General features: G+C 55.9%; 4 protein-coding genes across 4 annotated transcripts; 2 read left to right on the top strand and 2 right to left on the bottom strand.

Annotated features, from left to right (window-relative positions):
- Positions 1-12: 12 nt before the first annotated feature.
- RPL22 (ribosomal protein RPL22) lies at positions 13-3,863 on the bottom strand. Its single transcript, XM_018782776.1, has one exon. It carries the CDS (start codon positions 3,069-3,071, stop codon positions 1,284-1,286), a length of 1,788 nt encoding a protein of 595 aa, XP_018635418.1. The 5' UTR covers positions 3,072-3,863; the 3' UTR covers positions 13-1,283.
- TGME49_313540 (hypothetical protein) lies at positions 3,772-9,430 on the top strand. Its single transcript, XM_018782775.1, has 2 exons — positions 3,772-7,802; positions 8,118-9,430. The coding sequence occupies exons 1-2, from the start codon at positions 4,463-4,465 to the stop codon at positions 8,600-8,602; spliced, it is 3,825 nt and encodes a 1,274-aa protein (XP_018635417.1). The 5' UTR covers positions 3,772-4,462; the 3' UTR covers positions 8,603-9,430.
- A 1,805-nt stretch (positions 9,431-11,235) lies between these two features.
- Positions 11,236-12,760, top strand: TGME49_313530 (transmembrane protein 167, putative; the record flags this gene model as incomplete). Its single annotated transcript, XM_002364523.1, has 2 exons — positions 11,236-11,999; positions 12,748-12,760. Exons 1-2 carry the CDS (start codon positions 11,785-11,787, stop codon positions 12,758-12,760), a joined length of 228 nt encoding a protein of 75 aa, XP_002364564.1. The 5' UTR covers positions 11,236-11,784.
- Positions 12,761-15,847: 3,087 nt separating this feature from the next.
- On the bottom strand, positions 15,848-17,813 carry TGME49_313520 (hypothetical protein; the record flags this gene model as incomplete). Its single annotated transcript, XM_002364522.2, has 2 exons — positions 17,222-17,813; positions 15,848-16,420 (listed from the first exon to the last, which is right to left on the bottom strand). The coding sequence occupies exons 1-2, from the start codon at positions 17,324-17,326 to the stop codon at positions 15,848-15,850; spliced, it is 678 nt and encodes a 225-aa protein (XP_002364563.1). The 5' UTR covers positions 17,327-17,813.
- Between the last annotated feature and the right edge of the window lie 1,213 nt (positions 17,814-19,026).

Here is a 19,026-nt window from a genome sequence, read left to right as displayed (position 1 = left end):
AAGAGGCGTTTCGGATGCATGGAACGACAAATCGATGTGAACGGGTCTGGAAATTAAAATTAATGTAAAGCCGTCCAGCAAAAAGACGCGAAAAGCAAACCATCCTCGGCGCTGTCTGAGGAGGGCCTTCTGAAACGGTTGTTTATTTTTTACGGTGACTCAAGCAGAGGGTGACACAGCACTTGAGTACTGCCGTCAAACGAGAAGACGCTGGGCCTTCTGTGTGTGTCCGTCAATGCACGCCCTTCAGAAATATGACCAAACGATTCCGCGTTTTCTCGAAGAGTGAGTCGAGTAAATCAATAAAGCCTAGAGTGTGAGACGTTGTCGACTTTGAGAAAGATCCGTCGAGCGTCCACTGAGCAAATTCGTTTGTCGGCACTCGCTCGAAGCCGCAAAGTTCGTCTCTGGTTCTGAGGGACTCCCGTGGGCCTCCGGGCCGACTGTCTGAGCTCCGAGCTGTCAGTGGCTTTGATAGAAGAACTTGCAGCAATCCAGCAGGGATGTCGCGACTGGACCTCTGCAGCGCCCCAGAAACGCATGTGTCTCCACTTTAGTGCCTAGGCGAGGACAGCGCTCTGCAGAAGAAAGGGGATCGCGAGTTCGCGCAGTTCGCGTCTGGCTCGAGAGACAGAATGGCTGTTTCCTCCCTTCGCTTCGTTGTTCACGGCCCGCGAGCAAAGGCAAAGCGACTCGCGCCCCATCGGGGCCGCGGCGACTCCGCCAAACGCCCAGACACAGGAGCCGGACAAGAGTGAAGACTGTTTGAACATCTCTTGAAACACCGTTTCGACAAGTGTAGACAAAGTCGCTGACAGTTCTCGCATGTCTCTGCGTCTGTACAATTCGCAGAAGCAAAGAGTTCTGAAGAAACACACCTCGAGTCCGACACTGGCCTCCTCTCAGGCGGACCCACTTGCGGCAGTCAGGGACTTCCAGCCGCTCCTCTCTGTTCGACCTGTTTGTCTCTTCGTTATCTCCTTTTCGGCATCCTACTGTGGGGAGTGTTGTATTTTCTCGGCCAGGGATTTGTTTGTCTCGGTATTTGAACATTCACTAGAATTCAGCGTCTCTCCTCCCTTCTCCTCCGCCTATACACCCGTCGCGCTTGACCTGTGCATCGTCCACTTCATACTTCCCCTTCCTCCCCGTTTCTCTCTCTTTCTCCACTGTCTCCGCCCTCGGACTTGCTTCTTTTCCAAAGTCGGAAGCCGCTTGCGGCAGTCGCGTGCTTCTCCTTCCTTGCCTCGACTCGTCCTCCTCTCCCCCGGTTCCGCGGCTCTTCACACTTGCAGGACGACGCGAATGTGGGTGGTTGGGCGTCTGCGAATGTCCATCCGGCCTCGAGCTCTGAAGAAAGGCCGCTTCATGACTGGGCCGTTTTGGGCGGTGATGGACTGGATGCGCGGCTGGAGTGTCTGCGCACCGTAGGCGTGGATCGCGTTCGCCAACGCAGACTGAATGGTCTTGAACACCTGGAACGCGGGGCGACGCGGAGACGTCGCCAGATGCGCCAGCGCCCGGCCCAGGGACATGCCTTTGATCTCCGCCAGCACTCGGCGCGTCTTGATCGGCGACAGGCGCTGGAAACGCGCCTCAGCTCGCGCGAGACGGAGCGCGGACGCATGTGGTTGGACGGTCTGCATCGGCAGAGGCAAGCGCGGCGGGCGATACTCCGGAGAAGGCTCGAAGTTGTCCACCTCGACCGAGAGAAACGCAGGCTCAGCAGTCGCGGGAGAAGACGCTGTGTCGCTCGCAGGAGGCGCCAGTCCTGGCAAGTCTTGGTGAGTCGCGTTCAGACGCGACGACGTAGACGAAGAAGCCGAGAAAGAAGAAGAGGGAAACGAAGCACAGCGGGGCGAATCCGAGAAGAAAGACGAAACAGAACGAGCGGAAGAAGAAGAAGAAGGAGAAGAAGAAGAAGAAGAAAGGAAGGGAGAGTTAGACGGCGCCAAAAAAGGAGGTGAGGAAGAAGAGGGAGACAACGACGAACAGGAGCCTGAAGAGCAGAGAGGCAAAGGAGGACGAAGAGAGACAGTGGAAGAGAGACAAAATGGAAGCGACGACAACGCGAAAGAGAGAGACGCGGGCGACGCATGTAGACGCAGTCGAGGAGAGACGGATGAAGCGTCTGACGGCCTGCGACGAGGAGGAGATGGCCAACGAAGAGTCTTCGAGCAACTTGAGACACCTTCCAGAACTCCGCAGGGGGACAGCGCACCTTGGCGGATCGACGGCAGAGGCGAGGAGGAGCGAGGAAGAGGCCGAGAAAGAGAGAAGTCGGAAACAACGGATGACGGCAGGGACTGAGAAGTCGACCGAGGCAATGACGATGCACTGGGCTTGAGAAGACTTGACAAAGGAGACAGCGAGCAGGGCGAGAAAGCGGCTCTGCAGAGAGTCGAAATACAAGGACGTCGGTAACACGGTGTACAACCACATGAGAGAAACGCAGCTTCGTCTCTCAGTGCCATCGCTCTGGGGAGAGCTGGCCGCCTCCTCGGATCAGCTTCGTCTCCCTCTCCGATACCCCAAGAGGGAGGCCATTGCCACGGGCGAAAGGGAGAAGAGATGGCCTTCCTCTCACTGAACCTCTCCTTCCGGCGCCGGCGATTCCTGCCCTGTTGTTCTCTCCCGTATTCTCCTCTCCACAGCATGTTTCCGTCTGCCGCCGAAAGCGACAAGCCTCCGGAGTTCCCCTCTCTGACAGGCGGGGAGATACCTGAGAGGGAAGCGCTTCTCTCTTCTCTCTCTCGCCCTCTTGCTCCTCTTGCTCCTCTTGCTCTGCCTCCCTTTTGGTCTTCCTTCCGTCTCTGTTTGCTCCAAGAGAAGTCCTGGAGAGGAGCTGCCCCCGCTCGGGCAGCGAGGCAGGAGACACTGGAGCCCAGAAGCGCCGCGCTCACTTCGCCGTGTCTCCGCCAAGGAGTGCGAGAGAAACGACGCATGGACGAGATGGGCGCGGGCAGAGAGAGACCCCCCGCGAGACGCAGCGGCTGTGGAGGCAGGAGAGCGAGAAGAAGGACGAGCTGAAGAAGCAGCTGCTTCGGAGCCTCAGAGACGAATCCCGCCATCCTGCTACGCCATCTTCATGCGTTCGTTTCGCTTCTTCCTCGCGAGGCTCCTTCTGCGCTCGCATGCAGCAGAAATGCCTCCTTTTTTTTCGTTGCCACTCCGTCTCCAGTCTGTTCCTGGGCTTCGCGGCGAAGTCGAAAGAAAGAAGTGAACAGAGAAGGGGGAGTCGATGTATTTTTCAAGTTCGGGAACCTCTCTCGCGCTCCAAGCGACTCGGCAGAAGCCAGTGGCACACACGCTGTCTGTACAGCCCGCAGAGCACCGAAGAAGTCCTCGTTCCAGCAGTCAAGCTTCTTCCTCTGTCCCGGCTGCTTTCTCTGCCTCCCTGGGTTGGGAGGGAGGGAGGGAGGACAGACGGAGCAGCAGTCGAGACAGAGGAAGAAGCTTGACTGAAGCGGCAACCGCCGGCTTCGACCTCCATCTGAAATGTCAGCCGGAAGAAGCGCGGAACAGACGAAATGAAGGCGAAGCAGGCGAAAGCGAGAAACAGCGTGGTACTTGGCGGGAGGACGCTAGGGACTGCCAGCGCAGCGGGCGAAGTCGCGCGCGAAAACGAAGGGAAGCAGAGACACGAAGAGAGAGAAACAGGAGAGCTCCGCGCGAGGAGACAAGCCTCGCTGCGAGAAGAAAAACTTCGAGAAAAAGCCGCGTCTCTCGCTTTCTCCTGCGTTCTTCTCTCCCGTAAAAAACGCGAAACGCGGGGCTCCGGTGGCCGCACAGTGCACATGCCTGTCTTTCTCGTGGTGTCGGTCAACAGCAAGCAGCCTCCCAGAACGAGCAATCGACTCTTCTCTCGTCTTTTTCTTTCGCATCCCTTCTTCTCACCTGCGTTCTTCCCCCTCTTCGTGTCGCCTTCTTGTCTTCTTTGCGTCGTTTAGGAACAGCGGCTCCTCAGAGACCAAGCGAGAGAGAGAGATAGAGGTAGAGAGAGAGAGAGACCAAGCGAGAGAGAGAGGTGCCTCCCGGGGAAAAGAAGGGCGCCGTCGGTCTCGCCGCAGCGACTGCGCGCTCGGCGGGAGAGAGGAAATCAGCAGTGTGTGTTGTCCGTTTGCGGCCGAGACAATTTGGAACGAAAAGTGTAAAAGAGTTTTTTCTGTCAGAAGAGCGTCTCCTTCGCTCTTGCTTCTCTGTTTCGCTTCCCCCCGTCTCTCGCCGGTTTCCGTCTCCGTGTGAAGGCGCCGTAGACAGGGATCCTTCGCCCGAGAGGCGGAGACAAAGAGCTCTCGTGTTCGGTCTTGTTCTCTGTCGTTTTCCCCTCCTTTTGCTTCTTCACCTCTGCTTTTTTTCCTCGCTGCGGAACGTCTTCATCGCCGCTGCTTGTGCGTGGCTCTCCGCGCCTCTCTCCTCTCCTCTCCTCTCTGCCCCCCCCCCCCCCCCGCCCCTCCCTTGAATGCGTCCGTGTCTCCTCGGGAGAAAGCCGAGCGAAGGGAGACTGGAAGAGACGCAAAAAACGCATCGCCTTCCGCCGCAATGTAGAAGCGACAGAAATCAGAGAAGAAGGGAGGAAGCGCGTGGTGTGTCTCTCTCCAGGCGGCTGCCTCGCCTTGTGTGGCTCGTCTCGGGTCTCCCGCTTCTCTCGCCAAGTCTCCCGCTTCTCTCGCCAAGTCTCCCGTCTTTTCTGTGCACTCAGATTCTCCGGCTCCGCTCTTTGTCCGCTTCAGGGTGTTCTCTCCTGCAGCGCGCTGTGCTGTATGTCCCTCTCCCCTACAGAATGGCGAGCGCTCTCAGCAGCCTTCGCGGCTGTCTCGTCTGGCTCCCCTTTCTCCTCGTCTTCGCAGGTCTCTCTGCGCGCGTCGCCGCACTCAGGGCGCCGTCTGCCTCGCCCCTGGCGACGATCCCCGGCCCTCCGCACCTCCCAGGTGTCCATACACCCGCGCCGCCTCGCTCGCACATCGGCGCTTCGCATCCCGCTCCCCTTCCGTCGTCCAGCGGAGCAAATGCCTCGCTGAGCAGCCATGGAGGATCCGCGACGAAGAGCGGACCTGCCTCTTCCCTCAGGGAGGCGGCCATCACCTCCTGGTCGGGTGTCGATACACCCGAAGCTGCGGGGACGTTTGAAGCGGCCCGAGAGGAGGGAAGCGTCTCCTCGGGGGTCTCGACACCTCAGATGTCGTCCCCGGTTCAGCAGCACGGCGAGTCGCCGGATTGCCTGGCAAGCGCTCCTCACAGAAAGCCGTTCGTCAGGTCGGGGCCATCTACCTTTTCTTCTGCTTTCAGTCCTCTCTTCGAAGGCGAGGCGCAGAGACAAATCGCTTCGTCGTTCTCCACTTTTCTCCCGACGCCCTCCGGAAAAGCCTGGCTCCCCACTCAGGGTCTCTTTCAGGCCTTCAGCGACCCCGACAACGGCTGGGGTGTGCGTCTCTCGTTCCCTACTTCGCCGTGCTCTCTCCCGGCCTCTGCGTTTTTTTCCTTGCATGCAGCCGTTCACCCAGACGCAGATCCACCACGTCTCGGTCAGGGAGAGAAGGCCCTCGACAACGAGGCAGGCGGTCCGAGAGGCGACACCACCCCCCCTGCGTCGGCAGAGACAGCCGGTGTGCAGAGCGCCACTCATATTGGAGGAGCAGGCGGAGGCAGGAGGGACGCGAGACATGGTATGGTCAGTGGCGAGCAGAAAACGCATGCGCCGCAAGCACATGAAGACGTCTCTGCGAAGCTCTGTGCATCGCCAGCTGTTGCGCGGGGGACTCTGGAACGCTCTGTCTCCTCGGATAGAGAAACATCGGGGATCCGAGGAGACATCGAAGCTCCGCCGCTGTACTCTGTCTCATTCTCCGCTCCAACCGATGAGTTGTGGGGAGAGAATGTCGTGGTCTGCATGCACTGGTCAGAGCCCTCTTCCTCTTCTCTCTCCGCACATGAGGGGCATGCAGAGGCTCTCCAGCCAGCTGAGTCGAGAGGCGAGCCACCCAGAAGAGACGTCGGTGTGGGCGTCGAATGGCCTCGAGAAACGTCAGCGAAACAGGCTGTCGCTCTCGCGTTCGGACGAGTCCCTGACGCCTGTGTTTGGGGTCGCGCAACAGCCAGCCGCGGCGGAAACAGCAGAGACACTTGCGCGAAACCGCAGGTGGAAGTCGCTGTTGAGGGAGGAAGGCGGACTGACCAACACACCCAGAGTCCGTCCAGAGCAGGCGTCGTTTTCGCAGAGACAGACGAGGCGCGAGAGACGACGGGGAAGGAGTCCGAGCAGGCTTCCTCTCTGTCGCTGCCAGTTTTGCATGCAGCTCCACGAATGCTGTCTCTGAACGGCGTTTACGACGTCCACCTCGCTCTCCCGCTCCGTCTCTCTCCCCCTGCCGGCGCCTCGAGGCCGCATGGAGACGCGTCGGGGGCTGGGATGACTGGGCAGGTTGCAGATGCAAACGGCGAGGTCTGTGAAGGCCATTTTCGGAAAGACAGTGGGAGCTACGACGATGGAGGAGATGGCCAAGGATGGAGAACGGCGACGGGAAGAAGAAAACACACGGGCCGGGAAGTCGGCGAGCGCCGAACTGGCGCGGGTATCTTGGCGGGCGCGCAGTGTACAGACTCCGGAGCGGAGGGCGGGGGAGGCAGGTGGGGAAGGAAGGAGACAGAGCGAGGCGGCATGGACGTGCAGATGGGGGACGCTCATGCGTTGTTCTCCCGCGAACAAGGAAGCGTCCAGGCGATGTCTTCGTTGCGCAGAAACCTCTCTTCGCGAAGACGGTTTACAAAGGCCGACATCAAAGAGGCTCTCAAATCGGCGCTCGTGGTGGTAAAAACGAAACTGTCAGGAGGATGCGAAGGACCTTACTCGAGTCAGGCTCTTGCTCTGACGAGTCTGCGGGCGTCGGTCCCGCTGGTCGCTAGTCGCTTGCAGAGCGCCGTGGGCGGCGGAAACAAAGCGAGAGAACAAAAGGGCCAACACGACGGCGGTCGCGTCGACGGCGACAGAAGCGGAAAAGAAGAGCCACTCGGAGACGCGAGGGAATTTAGCAGGCAAGGCCCTGCCAGAGAAGATCCTTTCGTGGACGTGACTGTGCCTCTTGAGCTCTCGATTCGAGGCGAGGACCTCCCTGTGGATCTCGCTCTTTGTCTGTACACCAGCCGCCTGGACACCGATCCTCTTCCTCTGGGTCTGGTGCAGCTTGCCGCCCCTCCGCCGCTGTCAGACGCCGTCCTTTCGAGCTCCGGTTTGTCTCGACAGCCTGCAGAGACGCGGGCGTTCTCCGGCGCGGCGCAGAGCGAGTCGCAGCGTTTCGGACAGAACACAATTCGAGGCAGGGACACCCGAACAGCGCGGGAGACCTTGGAGCCCCAGGCGCCTGTGGCGGCGATTGCCGGAACCAGCATTCCGGCCAAAGCCGTCAACTGGCTGGCGGCCCAGCTCAGCCGCTTGAACGTTCTGCGCCGAAGCAGCGAAGGAACAGCGGAGCTGGAGGAGACGCTTCGCCCCGCGGGGGTCGACGAGTCGGAGTCGGCGTCTTGGTGGGAGAGAGCCTTCGCGTTTGCGGCCTCGTTGTGGGGCGGTGCCCAGGCGGCTGCGCGAGGCTCGACAGACAGCTTCGCAGCAGATGCTGAAGAGCGTGAGACAGAAGCCGAAGAAGACTTCTCTCGGGCGTCGCATGCAGACGCTTCATGGGCCGTCTACGCTCCCTTCGCCGTCCTGGTCGGAGCCGCTGCGGGGTACATCCTCACGCTCCACTGGCAGGCGAGAGCCAAGATGCAAGAAGCGCGCGCAAAGACATGCACCGGGCCGTGCTGCTCTGGTAAGGAGACAGAAGAAGAGATGGAGAGAGTGTGTCGTTGATGGGGAAGGACTTTACTGTCTGACGCAGAGAAAAAGGGAGCGCAAGTTCTTGAAAGAAACGACCTCTGTTCTTTTCGGTACCTCCCTTTCAAAGTTCGTACGTATCGCCACTGTCGTGGAGTCCGTTGCCTTTTTTTGAGTCGCTCTTTTCTTTTTTATGGTTTCTCGTCCTCTCCCGTCTGTGTTTGGATCCTTCCCCTTGTGGCTGCTCGTCTTTTGGGTCGTTGATGTTCAGATTCATGTGTGTTCTCTTCTTTGACTGCTCGCTCTGCAGACGCGCCCTCCGACTGGCTTGCGATCCGCTCTTCGCTTCGCGCCACCCATGCACTCTCATCTGCTCATCTGTCTCCCTTCTCTTCTTCCCTCGGCGAAGCTCGCGCGAGCGAGGGCGGCAGTCGGCGCCCAAACAGGCGCCCCAAGGCCTCGCTTGCCTCGTCTCTTTCATCTTCTTCTCAATCTGCCGATGCTTCGGGCGTCTCTGCAGCTTCTCCGCCGACCAGGAAGTCTCTGACGTCCTCGCGGAGAAGCCGAAGGCCCATCGCTGCGCCGGCGGAGCTCCTCACACCGAGTCGAAGGATCTACGAAACGCTCTGGGGCGAGGAGGAGATCCTTAGAGACAGGCGCCCCAACGGCGGCGCGAGCGGCCTCGGCGCCTCTCCCTGGCAGTGGCCGGAAGAAGGAAGCACGAGGAGTGGAAGAAGAAAACATGAGAGAAGACCCAACGAGGTCGACACCGCAAGTTGGCCGATCTCCTACTGAGTTGGTGCCGGGAATAACGCGGACGAACATGTCGGTGCAGCGAGTCTGCACAGAAAACAGAAACGCCCTCTGGGACTCGCTACGCGAGAAAAACAAACCGGTGCAAGGGTATACCCACACAGAGAGAGACAGACATATATCCCCATGTATATATGATGTAGTGAAAACATTTATATATATAGTTTATTATATATAGTATATTATATATATATATATATACGTATTTTTTCGTTAAATGGGTTGCATGGCCCTGAGGAAAGGAGTGCGTAGGTCTTTTGTTGAGTTCAGGGAACGGTTTTGGGGGTCTCTGTCGTGGAGAGAAGGTCGCGTTTAGTGTGTCTCTCTCGGAGTTAGAGAACAGAAAAGCCTCTGTTTCGCGTCTGCGAGCACATGAACGGAAGACGGGGCCTCGCTGGAAGATGTCGCATTTGTAGTGCACAGCGCGCCCGTCGGAGAGGAGTGTTTGACGGCGTCTGCTCTGTCTACTGTGTTTCATGTTTATTTCTGACAAGCGAGCGGGAGAGGGGGGGGGCAGTGAGGGCGTTGGACACAGTTTCGTTTTTCTGTGCTAGACGATGCCGCTTTCTTTGTTTCAAGCGTTTTTCTTTCATCAATCGCGCACCGACGCCTTCCCTGGGTCTTGCCGGTTCGCTGCCTCTGCGTACTAGTTGATTTGTTGTTCGCGATCAAGAGACTTGCCCGAAACGGTCTTGGGGACTGGAGCAGGCACCCGTCGAGGTGGACGTTGGGTTTGCCTCTTGAATGCCTAGTTTCTTTTTCTCTAGAAGACTTCAGTGGAGAAGGCGAACTTCAGAAGCTGGAAAAAGGGCATGCAGCCGTCTCTTCAGTTCCCTGGGTGCTGTCACTGCTCCCCACCAGACGACAGAGATACCGCACGTTGCCGCATGCGCGATATCAGCCACTCTCTCTTGCCGGCGACATTCCCTCAACGATGAAAAAACACAGGAACGCAGAGGGTAGCGGGGAAGTTCGCGTCTGAAACATGTACAGCTCTGTGTCAACTTAGATGCACCGAACGCGCCGAACCAGATGCGCTGGAGAAGCAAGTTTTCGAATATCTGTCGAGTCTCAGGGGTGGGCTCTCTCGCAGTACATCTCCAGGCAGGGAAGGCTAGAGGAAGGAGACACAGACTCGACGCAGACATCTTCCTTGAGACAGTTAAAGACCCACACGTGCAGCAAGAACCGCAGATCTCCCGAAACTTTTTTTTCGAAACTTCACAGGAGAATCGACAGTTTCTGCGAAGGAGGCCCGAGACCGAGTCCCCAGGAACGAAGCGCTTGGTTGCCCTGCCGCACCACAAACAGCGAAAGACATGTTTCAATGTTCCCCAGTCCGAGGTGCTCTCCACGTCACATTTTATCTTGTGCTTCATAGGTTGGACGATAGCCGCTTCACATGTCTTCTACGTTTAGTGGAATGAGTCGAGCGGCGCTGGGGTATGGTCGACAACTCGAAACACCCTGCCGAAGAGGCCTTTTCGCCGCAGAGATAATGACGGATGGTGGTCGACAAGTGAGATGGAAGTGGGCGACAGCGGCCGCGCGATGCAGAATGCTGAAAAGCACAAGCAAGTAAAAAATACTAAGAATCGACGCTTTATTCATATATATCTATATCTATCTATATATATATATATATATATATATATATTTAGATATTTATGTTTGCTTGTGTGCAGACGTAGAGATGACACTGTAGAGAAGTCGAGGGCAGCAGCAGCTCGGCAACTCCTTGGTACATACTCATAGAGTGAGATTTTCTCTTTCCTGTCACGATCTTCGCTGGGGGGGCGGCTTGACTGTGAAATCGGTTTACGAAGGGATCTCGTTCAGCGGGCGAGACCGGATTGTCGTTCTGCAGGTAGATGCCTTCCTCTCCTTCGATTTGATGTGAAAACGACATGGCAATCTTTCAGGAACAGCGGCCGAGGGAAGGACTCCTCAGTCGCTGTTATGTGAGAGTAAACCGGTGACCCCATATCGCGCACAAACTTGGAAAGGCGTTAGGCATCTCGTCTACAGACTCGGAAAAATACACACCGAGTCATAGGCTGCTTTCCTGTCTGCAGAACGAGCGAGGAAATCTTCACCCCACGACGTTCGACGGAAGAGGTCCCTGAGGTGTAACTCTGTTCAGTGAAAATCAAAGAAGTTTTGTGCTCTGTGTAGTGCCGGGCGAGTCTCTCAATGAAGAACGGAGTTTTTGACAAAGGCCCATCGGCTGCGATGATCGCGAGAAGACCCCGCGATTTTCCAGCGTTGGTTCCAGTGAGTCTCTCTAGCAAACGGATTTTTTTCTCTGCTTTTTAAGTTTGTGTGTCTTGCTAGCCTGTCTTGGATGGGTATGGTGGCGCGGTGCCTCCAGGGAGAGAGGAAACGTGGAAGGGGACTGACCATCCGCCCGGAGAGGAAGTCGAAAAGACGGGGGGAACTTGGACGAAAACGCCAAAAGGAGAGTCTTATGCTGTGGTAAAAGTAGCAGAAAGGGAGAGTTTTTCCTCTAGAGAAAATTTGGAGCAACTGAGCATGAAAAATCACGAAAAAGTCTCTGGAAACAACGCTTCAGCGTGCTCACGGGGTGACCCTGTGTTGCGCCCTTGTCCTCGCTTGCAGCTCTTGTGTTTTCTCTCCGTTTGTCGTTTTTTCTCCATTTTCTTTTCGATCCGAATTCAACGGTCTTTTCAATCCTTCATGCCCTAGCGAGTGTGTCGCGCCCTCAACTGTTTGACTGTCTCCGTCACAAGCCGTCTCGCCGTCACGTTCTTTCTTGCAGCCTTCTTCCACTGCGCGTCTGGGAACAGCCTCCCTTCTTCCTCTCTTCTCACCGCTTCTGCGTCTTCATTTTCTCTTCTCACCGCTTCAGTCGTTCCTGTGGAGGGTCCTCTCCGTCAGCTTCGGCTCCAGTTTCCTCCGCCCCCCTCACCTGGCGAGCACACTGTCTTTTTCGTCTCGTCTTTCCTTTCGCTTGCTCTGACTGTTCCCCTTCGCTATCACCTTTTCTTTGCATCGTGGCGCGCGATTCCTTTGCGCGGCCGCCTTTTTCGCGTCTGTCCTGCCGCCTTGTGCGTGAGCCGCGCTGCCTCGCTGTTCCTGCTGCGCCCTGCGCCTGTTAACGCCGGCTGGTGCTTGCTATCTCCCGTCTCTCCCTCTTCTCCACCATGTCGGCGCTCTTCAACTTCCAGTCGATGCTGACAGTGGTCCTTCTTGCCATCTGCACCTGCAGCTACCTTCGCCCGCGGTTTCCTTCTCTCGTCGACAACAAACGCCCCGGCTTCAAAGGCGTTCTGGGGAGACTGGCCGTCGTCGGCGACCGCCTCTCAGGCTACGTCTCCCTTGCATGCATTCTCTTAGCTTTTGCCACACTCTTCCTCAGGTGACCTGACGAATGCGAAGAAGAGAAGCGGAGGAGAAGGCGGCCGAGGACGACGCGAGAGGAGGCGACAAGGAGCTGCAGCGAAAGGAGAGAAAAAGGTGGAGAGGAAATAGACTGGAACAAGAGGATATAGGGAGGAAAAACACAGACAAGAAACAAGAAACGAGGGAAGCGAGGAGCGGGGAATGGCAAACGGCCAGAAGTGCAGAACAGAAGAGAGGAAGCGAACGAGGCTGAGAGAGGAGGACCCAGGGACTGAGAGGAGATGACGACAACATCGAAGAGTGAGCGCGAGGAAGCTCAAGAGGAGAGAGAAAGCGAACGAGGCTGAGAGAGGAGGACCCAGGGACTGAGAGGAGATGACGACAACATCGAAGAGTGAGCGCGAGGAAGCTCAAGAGGAGAGAGAAAGCGAACGAGGCTGAGAGAGGAGGACCCAGCGACTGAGAGGAGATGACGACAACATCGAAGAGTGACAGCGAGGAAGCTCAAGAGGAGGGAGAACGACGAACGGGTCGGGGACGAGCGTCGAGACTTGGACTGTGACTTTTTATCTTCTTATAGAGGACAGAGGAAGGAAGCTTGGCAAAGGAAACGAGGAGCAACCTCTGCATGCGCTCGAAAGATGCCTGGAGGCTGAGCGCCATGTCTCATAAAGATCTAAGTGGAACTTTTGACGCCTTTGGATTAACATGGTTCTGAGTGCCAGAGACCATTCCGGTTTCGTGGTTTTTCTTCTTCTCTGTAGTCCGCAGTGTTGAAAATTCCTTCTTTCTCATCGGGTCCCGAGCTGTTTGACAAACGTTTTTTCGGGTGGCTCTTGATAGACACGGCTTGCATTTCATCTGAAAAAGTCGGATATTTCCGTCCGATCCCTGACACGGTGTATGTACACCTCGAACCTGCATCTTCCCTACGTGCCGATGTCTGCACCCGAACATCAAACGCGTCAGCGTTGCGGTTGGCATCTTCACTCTTCATTTGAGTGTCAGCAGTCGAGCCTTGGAGGTTGCAGTAGAGGAATCCAGACCTGCGTTATTCGTCGCACATGTACACTTCGGCGTTGAATCGTGAAAGGACTCGAAAACGTATTTCTAGTCGCAGAAGAGGTACGCGTTGATGGTTATTCATAAAACGCGTCTACGCGTCCAGTGTGTGTCTGCTCATGTACATTTCGCTTGCCACTCATTAAAGAGATGAGACATGAAGGTGGACAGGCGCCAAGACACCGGAGGATGGACGCCCTCTGCGGGCTCCTTATTTGTCTATTTAGCGCGTCTGCAAGAACGTGGAACTTGCATCTCACACAGCGAAGACAAGTCTGTCTTCCGCGAACCCCGCATGAGAACACAGACACAGAGAAAGCAATAATCAGAGCAGCCGGATGCACAGACACACGGACTCAAACGTAAAAAGCACAGACAACACAGAGAGGGTCGCGACAGTCTTTTTTTCTAAGAACTTGGCCCCCGAGTGGGCGAGCAAGCAATGCAGCACGAAGTGTATTCGTCTTATCACCTTGGCATCATCACGCTGCAAGTAAAGAGGAGAGCTGAACCCCGGACACTGTCCTCACATGGAAAGTCGATCTATGTCCATCAAGAAGGTGCCTATTTTGCTAACCTGGCATTCACCCTGCTTTTCTGTAGCAAGAGGTCAACGAAGGACTCTCCTCCACCCCCAATAAAGGTGTGTCGCATCTCGTGTGTACTTTCAGTCCGAGCTCTGCTTAAATGCTGCATCTGAATGGAATCTTTTCGCTCGTTGTAGGGTGGTAAAAAAAACCTAACGACTTGTCTAGCAAGAAGTCGAGCAAACACAAGCATTCACGGTGCGTTTTCCGGGCTTGAATGTTTGGCGTAAAGCAACGTCGCTCGGCGTGGGGACGACGATAAGCTCCACAACATCGAGAAAGGCTCCGATAGCCACAGCGTTCCCGGTTCGAGGGAATAAACGCACAAAACGTCGGAAAATGATTCGAGATCAACCTTAGAGAGCCATTCCAGATTGATATACAGGATGGTAGGACTTTGGAACTGAATCTCAGGGAGTAACCCCAGATTGATACTGAGGGATAGGTTCTAGAGCAGAGGACGCAGGATATCGAAAGCTTGAATCTCAGACAGTAACCTCAGACTGACAATGCTGGATAGACTCTAGGGGACTGGTCATAGAGTATCGAAAGCCTGAATCTCAGACGGTAAACCCAGGTTGATACTGAGGGATAGGTTCTAGAGCAGAGGACGTAGGATATCGAAAGCATAAATCTGAGACAGTAACGTCAGACTGACAATGCTGGATAGACTCTAGGGGACTGGTCATAGAGTATCGAAAGCTTGAGTCTCAGACGGTAAACCCAGGTTGATACTGGTGGGTAGTCGGTGTTGAGGTATTGGACACTCGAGTCTGACAATAATGCTAGATTGACTGTAAATTACAAGAGTGATAATGAACGCGCTGGATACCACTGTACTTGAATGCAGTCAACACGGTGGTCATGAAACACACTGTACAGCTGGGGTCCGGCAGAGAAAAACATTCGAGATCGACATCAGTCGAACCGTCGTAGCAAAGACCCCGTCGAGCTGGTCGTTTCGAGAAGCGTACGATTTCAGAAAAGAAGCGGAGGAGCGTCTTGTCCCCCACCCCTGTTGCTTGCTGCGAGTGCCGGGTTTCTGATTTCTGCTTCCAGGCCTTGCGTGAGTGTCGAACGATGTAAAACTCTAACATTTTTAAAAGAGCCTCGCACTCCAGTGGGATGGTGGTGTTTTCTGTTGACGGCATTTTTTTGCGACTACTCGACGTACAGCGCGTCGAACAACAGCAAGGATTTCCTCGAGGCCTGTCGTTAGTTCAAGCCGCACGACACCGAGCAGCGAAAATCATTTGGGTTATCATCTTTACACTCGAACAGTGGATCGACTGGCTGCCCTTGGCCTGTTCCTCTATTTACTTTAGAAGATGGAAGAGACATTAACAATGAACTTATTTGATTAACGCAACAACATCGAAGAACGCACTACGTTTACATGTTACACTGGAGACGTGAACCATGGACATCCGTCGGATGCAGGAGCAACGCACTTCTGCAGTGGCAAAAATTGATTTCTTTAACCAGAGACTCTTTTCAGAAGGCGAAGCTAGGGAGCGGCAGCGGAGGAACTCAGACGACTGCGTAGCTCACAAGAACTCAAGGGAACATTCTTCACCTATTTGAACTTCCTCTGACTTCTTCCAGGAAACATAAAAATATTTGCAGGTAAACGCTTCGGCTGGAAGGGTAATTAAACGCAGAGATGTGGATGGAAGTAAGTAGTTTCACTGCCTTACTCTGTGTGGTCACTCGCAGAGGCAACTGCGCAGGCTACGCATCCGCTACGTTTTCGCTTCGCTATCGAACCAAGTGAAGAAGAGGTCACCGGTAGAAGTGAGGACAAGACCGCCTTTCCAGCAGTATCCTCGTCTCTCTGTGTGGCCAGGCCGACGCCTGCGCGTCGCGCTTCACCTTTCTGTGTTTTCCAACCGAACGCACTCCCGTTTCCCCGACTACTTCCACCACAACAGCAAAGTCACACGGACAACAACATCGCATGTGAAAGCAGCCTGCAGAACCCCACTACCAGTCCGGCCCCTCGACGCCGACGCAGACATCTACGCACATCTATCCACACCCCCACAAAAGCATGCACATGATCCACACAAATACATGACGTAAACACGGATAGATACACCCATATATATGTATATATATATATGTATATATATATATATATGTATGTATATATTGGTACAGTCTGCATTCGCTTGTGTGTGTCCAGCTGAGGAGAACATGGCCAGAAAGAACGTTTTTACCGGACGGACCCGCCTGGGCCGCCTCCGGGAGCGAGGGCGTCGGGGCCTCCAATTTCTTCTTCGAGTTCATCGAGAAGCATGTCGCCTCTCCAGGCGCGCTCGGCCTTCGTGACTTCTTTCTCGAGATCTTCCTCAGACAAGTGCGAGAACACTTGCTTCACAAACTCTCGCTGACTGTACGGAAGGCGGTCTCTCCGTCGAGCCTTTCGCTGCGTGCTGCCCACCACGACCCAGTTCTCCCGGTGTTTCAGAGCTTGTCCAGAACTCGAAATCGCCTGCTGAACAAGTTCAGTCAATGTCCGACTCCCGGTCGATGCGCCCGACGCCCCCTGAGGCGCATCTGTACCTCGGAGCTCCTGGGGAGCATCTGCATGTTGGGGCTTCGCAGGTCCCTCTCGTTTCGTCAGCTCCAGCCGCTCGGCCTCTCGCTGCCGGTCTTCTTCTTCTTGCTGTCTGAACCACTCGCGCTGCAGCAGCAGACGCCTCTTCGCTTCACGCGCGGCGGCCTTCTCCCGCTCCTCGAATGCTCGCTGGAAATTCCGGGCGCGTTTCTCCGCCTTTGGCTTCGGCTTTCGAGCAAACAGAGGCAGGGGGGAGCGAGCGCGGGGGCGACACGGCAGGAGCGAAACATCGGGAGAGAGAGGAGAACCGGAGAAGTTCGAGGGAACGGGGAAGAGGAGAAACAGCGGTGACGCCGCAAACAACTTGCTAGACGGAGAGAAAAGCTGAGAGAGAGTGTGCCGGGGAGACGGGGGACTCAGCGGGCGAGAGAAGGAGGAGGACGGACAAGGAGAGAGAGCGGGAAGAGGGAAGGGCGCAGAAAGGGAGACGGAAGCACGGCTGCAGAAGGCAGACGGAGATGAAGAAAAACACAGAGAGGGAGGAGAACAGAGGACGGACACAGGGGGACACAGAGAGCAGAGAAACGCGAAAAGGAGAGGCGTGTCTCCGGGCAGAGAGATGGGAGTGTTTTTGAAGAGACAGGACGCGCAGGAAGCTGGGAGAAGAGGCGCGGACGCCCGAAAAGACGCGGGAGTTATGCAGCAGAGACAATTCACGAGAAAAGAACAAAGAAAGGAGGAAGACGAAGGAAACGCGGGAGAGTCGTAGCCCTTCGCGTTCACCCTATTGGGTTCAGGGTGCATGCAGGCTTGGACTCCCACCCGCCAGGAAAGATCTCTCACCGTTTCTAAGGCCCGCGTTTCTCCCCTTTCTCTGTGCGCCAATTCACCAAGTCTTACTTCTGGGAGTCGCCTTCTCGCGTTAGTCAGACGCGGAACAGGAGAGCGAAAGAGTGGAGAGAGACCGGGGGAAAGGCTCTGCAGAGAAGAAAACCAGGCACGCCCCACCGAGGCCGCCGCCGACCTCACTCTCCATGTCTGCTCAGCACAGACAAAAGTGATGACAAAGACGAGGAGGAGCACCGTGCGGAGGCGAGAGAGCGGATGTGAAGAGGGAGAAGGAGAAGCGCACATCGCGAGGCTTCATGGCTTTGCCGAGGGGCGAGCAAGGAGGAGCTAGCGAAAGAGATGGAGGCGCGTAAAGCGTGACGCGGCGAGGCCGAGGTGTGTACATACACCTGGAAAGGCGAGGAGATCAGTCGGCGGCGAATTACGGTGTACGTACACTTCCCGGCCGAGCCAAGGAAGTGGACAAGAAGGCGTTCGGGAGACACCAGAAATGCCCGCGACCGTGTGCACACAACACAAAACACCGCCGTGGCAGGTGAAAGGAAAACTTCATTCCGCGCTCCTACTCAACAACATCCAGTTCAGAAAGAGCGGCGGAGAAGTTGTGGGAGGAAACATCGAGGGGTCCTCGGGTGTACATACACCCGAACATGCAACTGCAGAGTCGCTCACACAGGAACTCGCTCCGCGATGCCACATCTCAGGAACGCCGAGGACGCGTTGGTGCCGAGTTGATTTCTTGTGTCTGCACGAAAGAAACGATTCTTTGAATATTTTGGAGAATCTCGTCGGAGTAGATGCAGCCGGAAAATCGAGACAGCAGCTGGAAATCGACTTGGCTGCTGACAGTGAGGCCGGGGCCCGTTTTCCTTGGCCCGGCAATGCGCCGCCTTGCCATTCCCGTTCCTTCCGTCCCGCAGAAAAAATACGGATTTCTTGGAGACCAAACTTCACCGCTTGATTCGACTTTGTGCGTCTTTTTCCACAATTTCTTCCGGTGCTCCTCGCCCGCTTCGCCCTCGCCTTTCCCGAGCTTCTGCTGCATCTGGTCATCCCCTTTCGCGATGTGTGTGGGTCGCCTGCGCGTGTCTCCTCCCCTCTCCTCCCGCGCAGATGTGTCTCCGCGCGGACGTTTCTGTCTTGTCTGCCTTCACTCCCGTCGCGAAGAAGCTGCCCCCCTCGGGAGAGTGGTGCCGCAAATAAACAAAGAACGCCTATAGTGGAAGCGTGATTTCCTTGCCTTTTTCGACACACTCTCGGCCTCAAGTTCTGGGCGGATGTACACCTGAAAGTGCTTCGTTCGGGTGTGTATGTACACCTGATACCACCTCGATGGCTCTCCGAGGCGTCGATCTGCAGCCACGAAAGTCGTGGCGCAGCCCGGGACCTTCGTTCGTTTGCCGCTCTTTTTTTCAAGTGCCAGTGGATTTCTTGATCCTCCAGGTACCACATCGCTTCACTCCGTAAAGTCGACACTCTTCTGAGGGCCAGAAAGAAGTCGTCTTTCTTCATTTTTCGCCTCTTGTGCCCTCTGCCGCTCCTCCTCTTCGCGCGCTGCGTTCTACAGCCTCCATCTCCGAGCCCTGCGGCTCCTGTCGCTTGGTCTCGACTTCTCGGACCTCGACTGCGTATCAGAGGGAGAAACTGTTCGTGAGAGACTGCGGGAAGTTGTCTTTCCAAGCGTGGGCTAAACAGCTCTCCGAGGAGTCAAGGCGCTTTTCAAAACCTTTGAAGTTTCCTTCGTGCATGCTTCGACGGTCTGCGGCTTCCTCCGGTGTCGGCGGCCCTCTTGACCTGTCTCATCTGCAGACTTGCCGAGAATCGTAGAATGCAGAACTCTTCTATGCATCCTTCCTCGCCCCAGCAACATCTTTCGCTTCTTGTCTTTTCTCGTCCCTCCGTGTTTTCTTCGCTTTCCTTCTCTCGCTGCCTTCGCTTCATGTCCATCACGCCCATGCACTTTCTAGCTCGGTTGTACGCTCTCC

The sequence above is a fragment of the Toxoplasma gondii genome, chromosome XI (assembly GCF_000006565.2).
Source record: "Toxoplasma gondii ME49 chromosome XI, whole genome shotgun sequence".
NCBI classification, from domain to species: domain Eukaryota; phylum Apicomplexa; class Conoidasida; order Eucoccidiorida; family Sarcocystidae; genus Toxoplasma; species Toxoplasma gondii.
The sequence above is the reverse complement of the archived record's forward strand: the minus strand, read 5'-3'. Positions and strand labels throughout refer to the sequence as shown.

What these genes read in the sequence shown, in the direction of transcription:
- RPL22 (XM_018782776.1), bottom strand. Translation starts at nt 3,071, where the DNA reads ATGGCGGGATTCGTCTCTGAGGCTCCGAAGCAGCTGCTTCTTCAGCTC.
- TGME49_313540 (XM_018782775.1), top strand. Translation starts at nt 4,463, where the DNA reads ATGCGTCCGTGTCTCCTCGGGAGAAAGCCGAGCGAAGGGAGACTGGAA. An exon ending in CACCGGGCCGTGCTGCTCTG is followed by an intron (nt 7,803 to 8,117) that starts GTAAGGAGACAG and finishes CTCGCTCTGCAG; the next exon opens with ACGCGCCCTCCGACTGGCTT.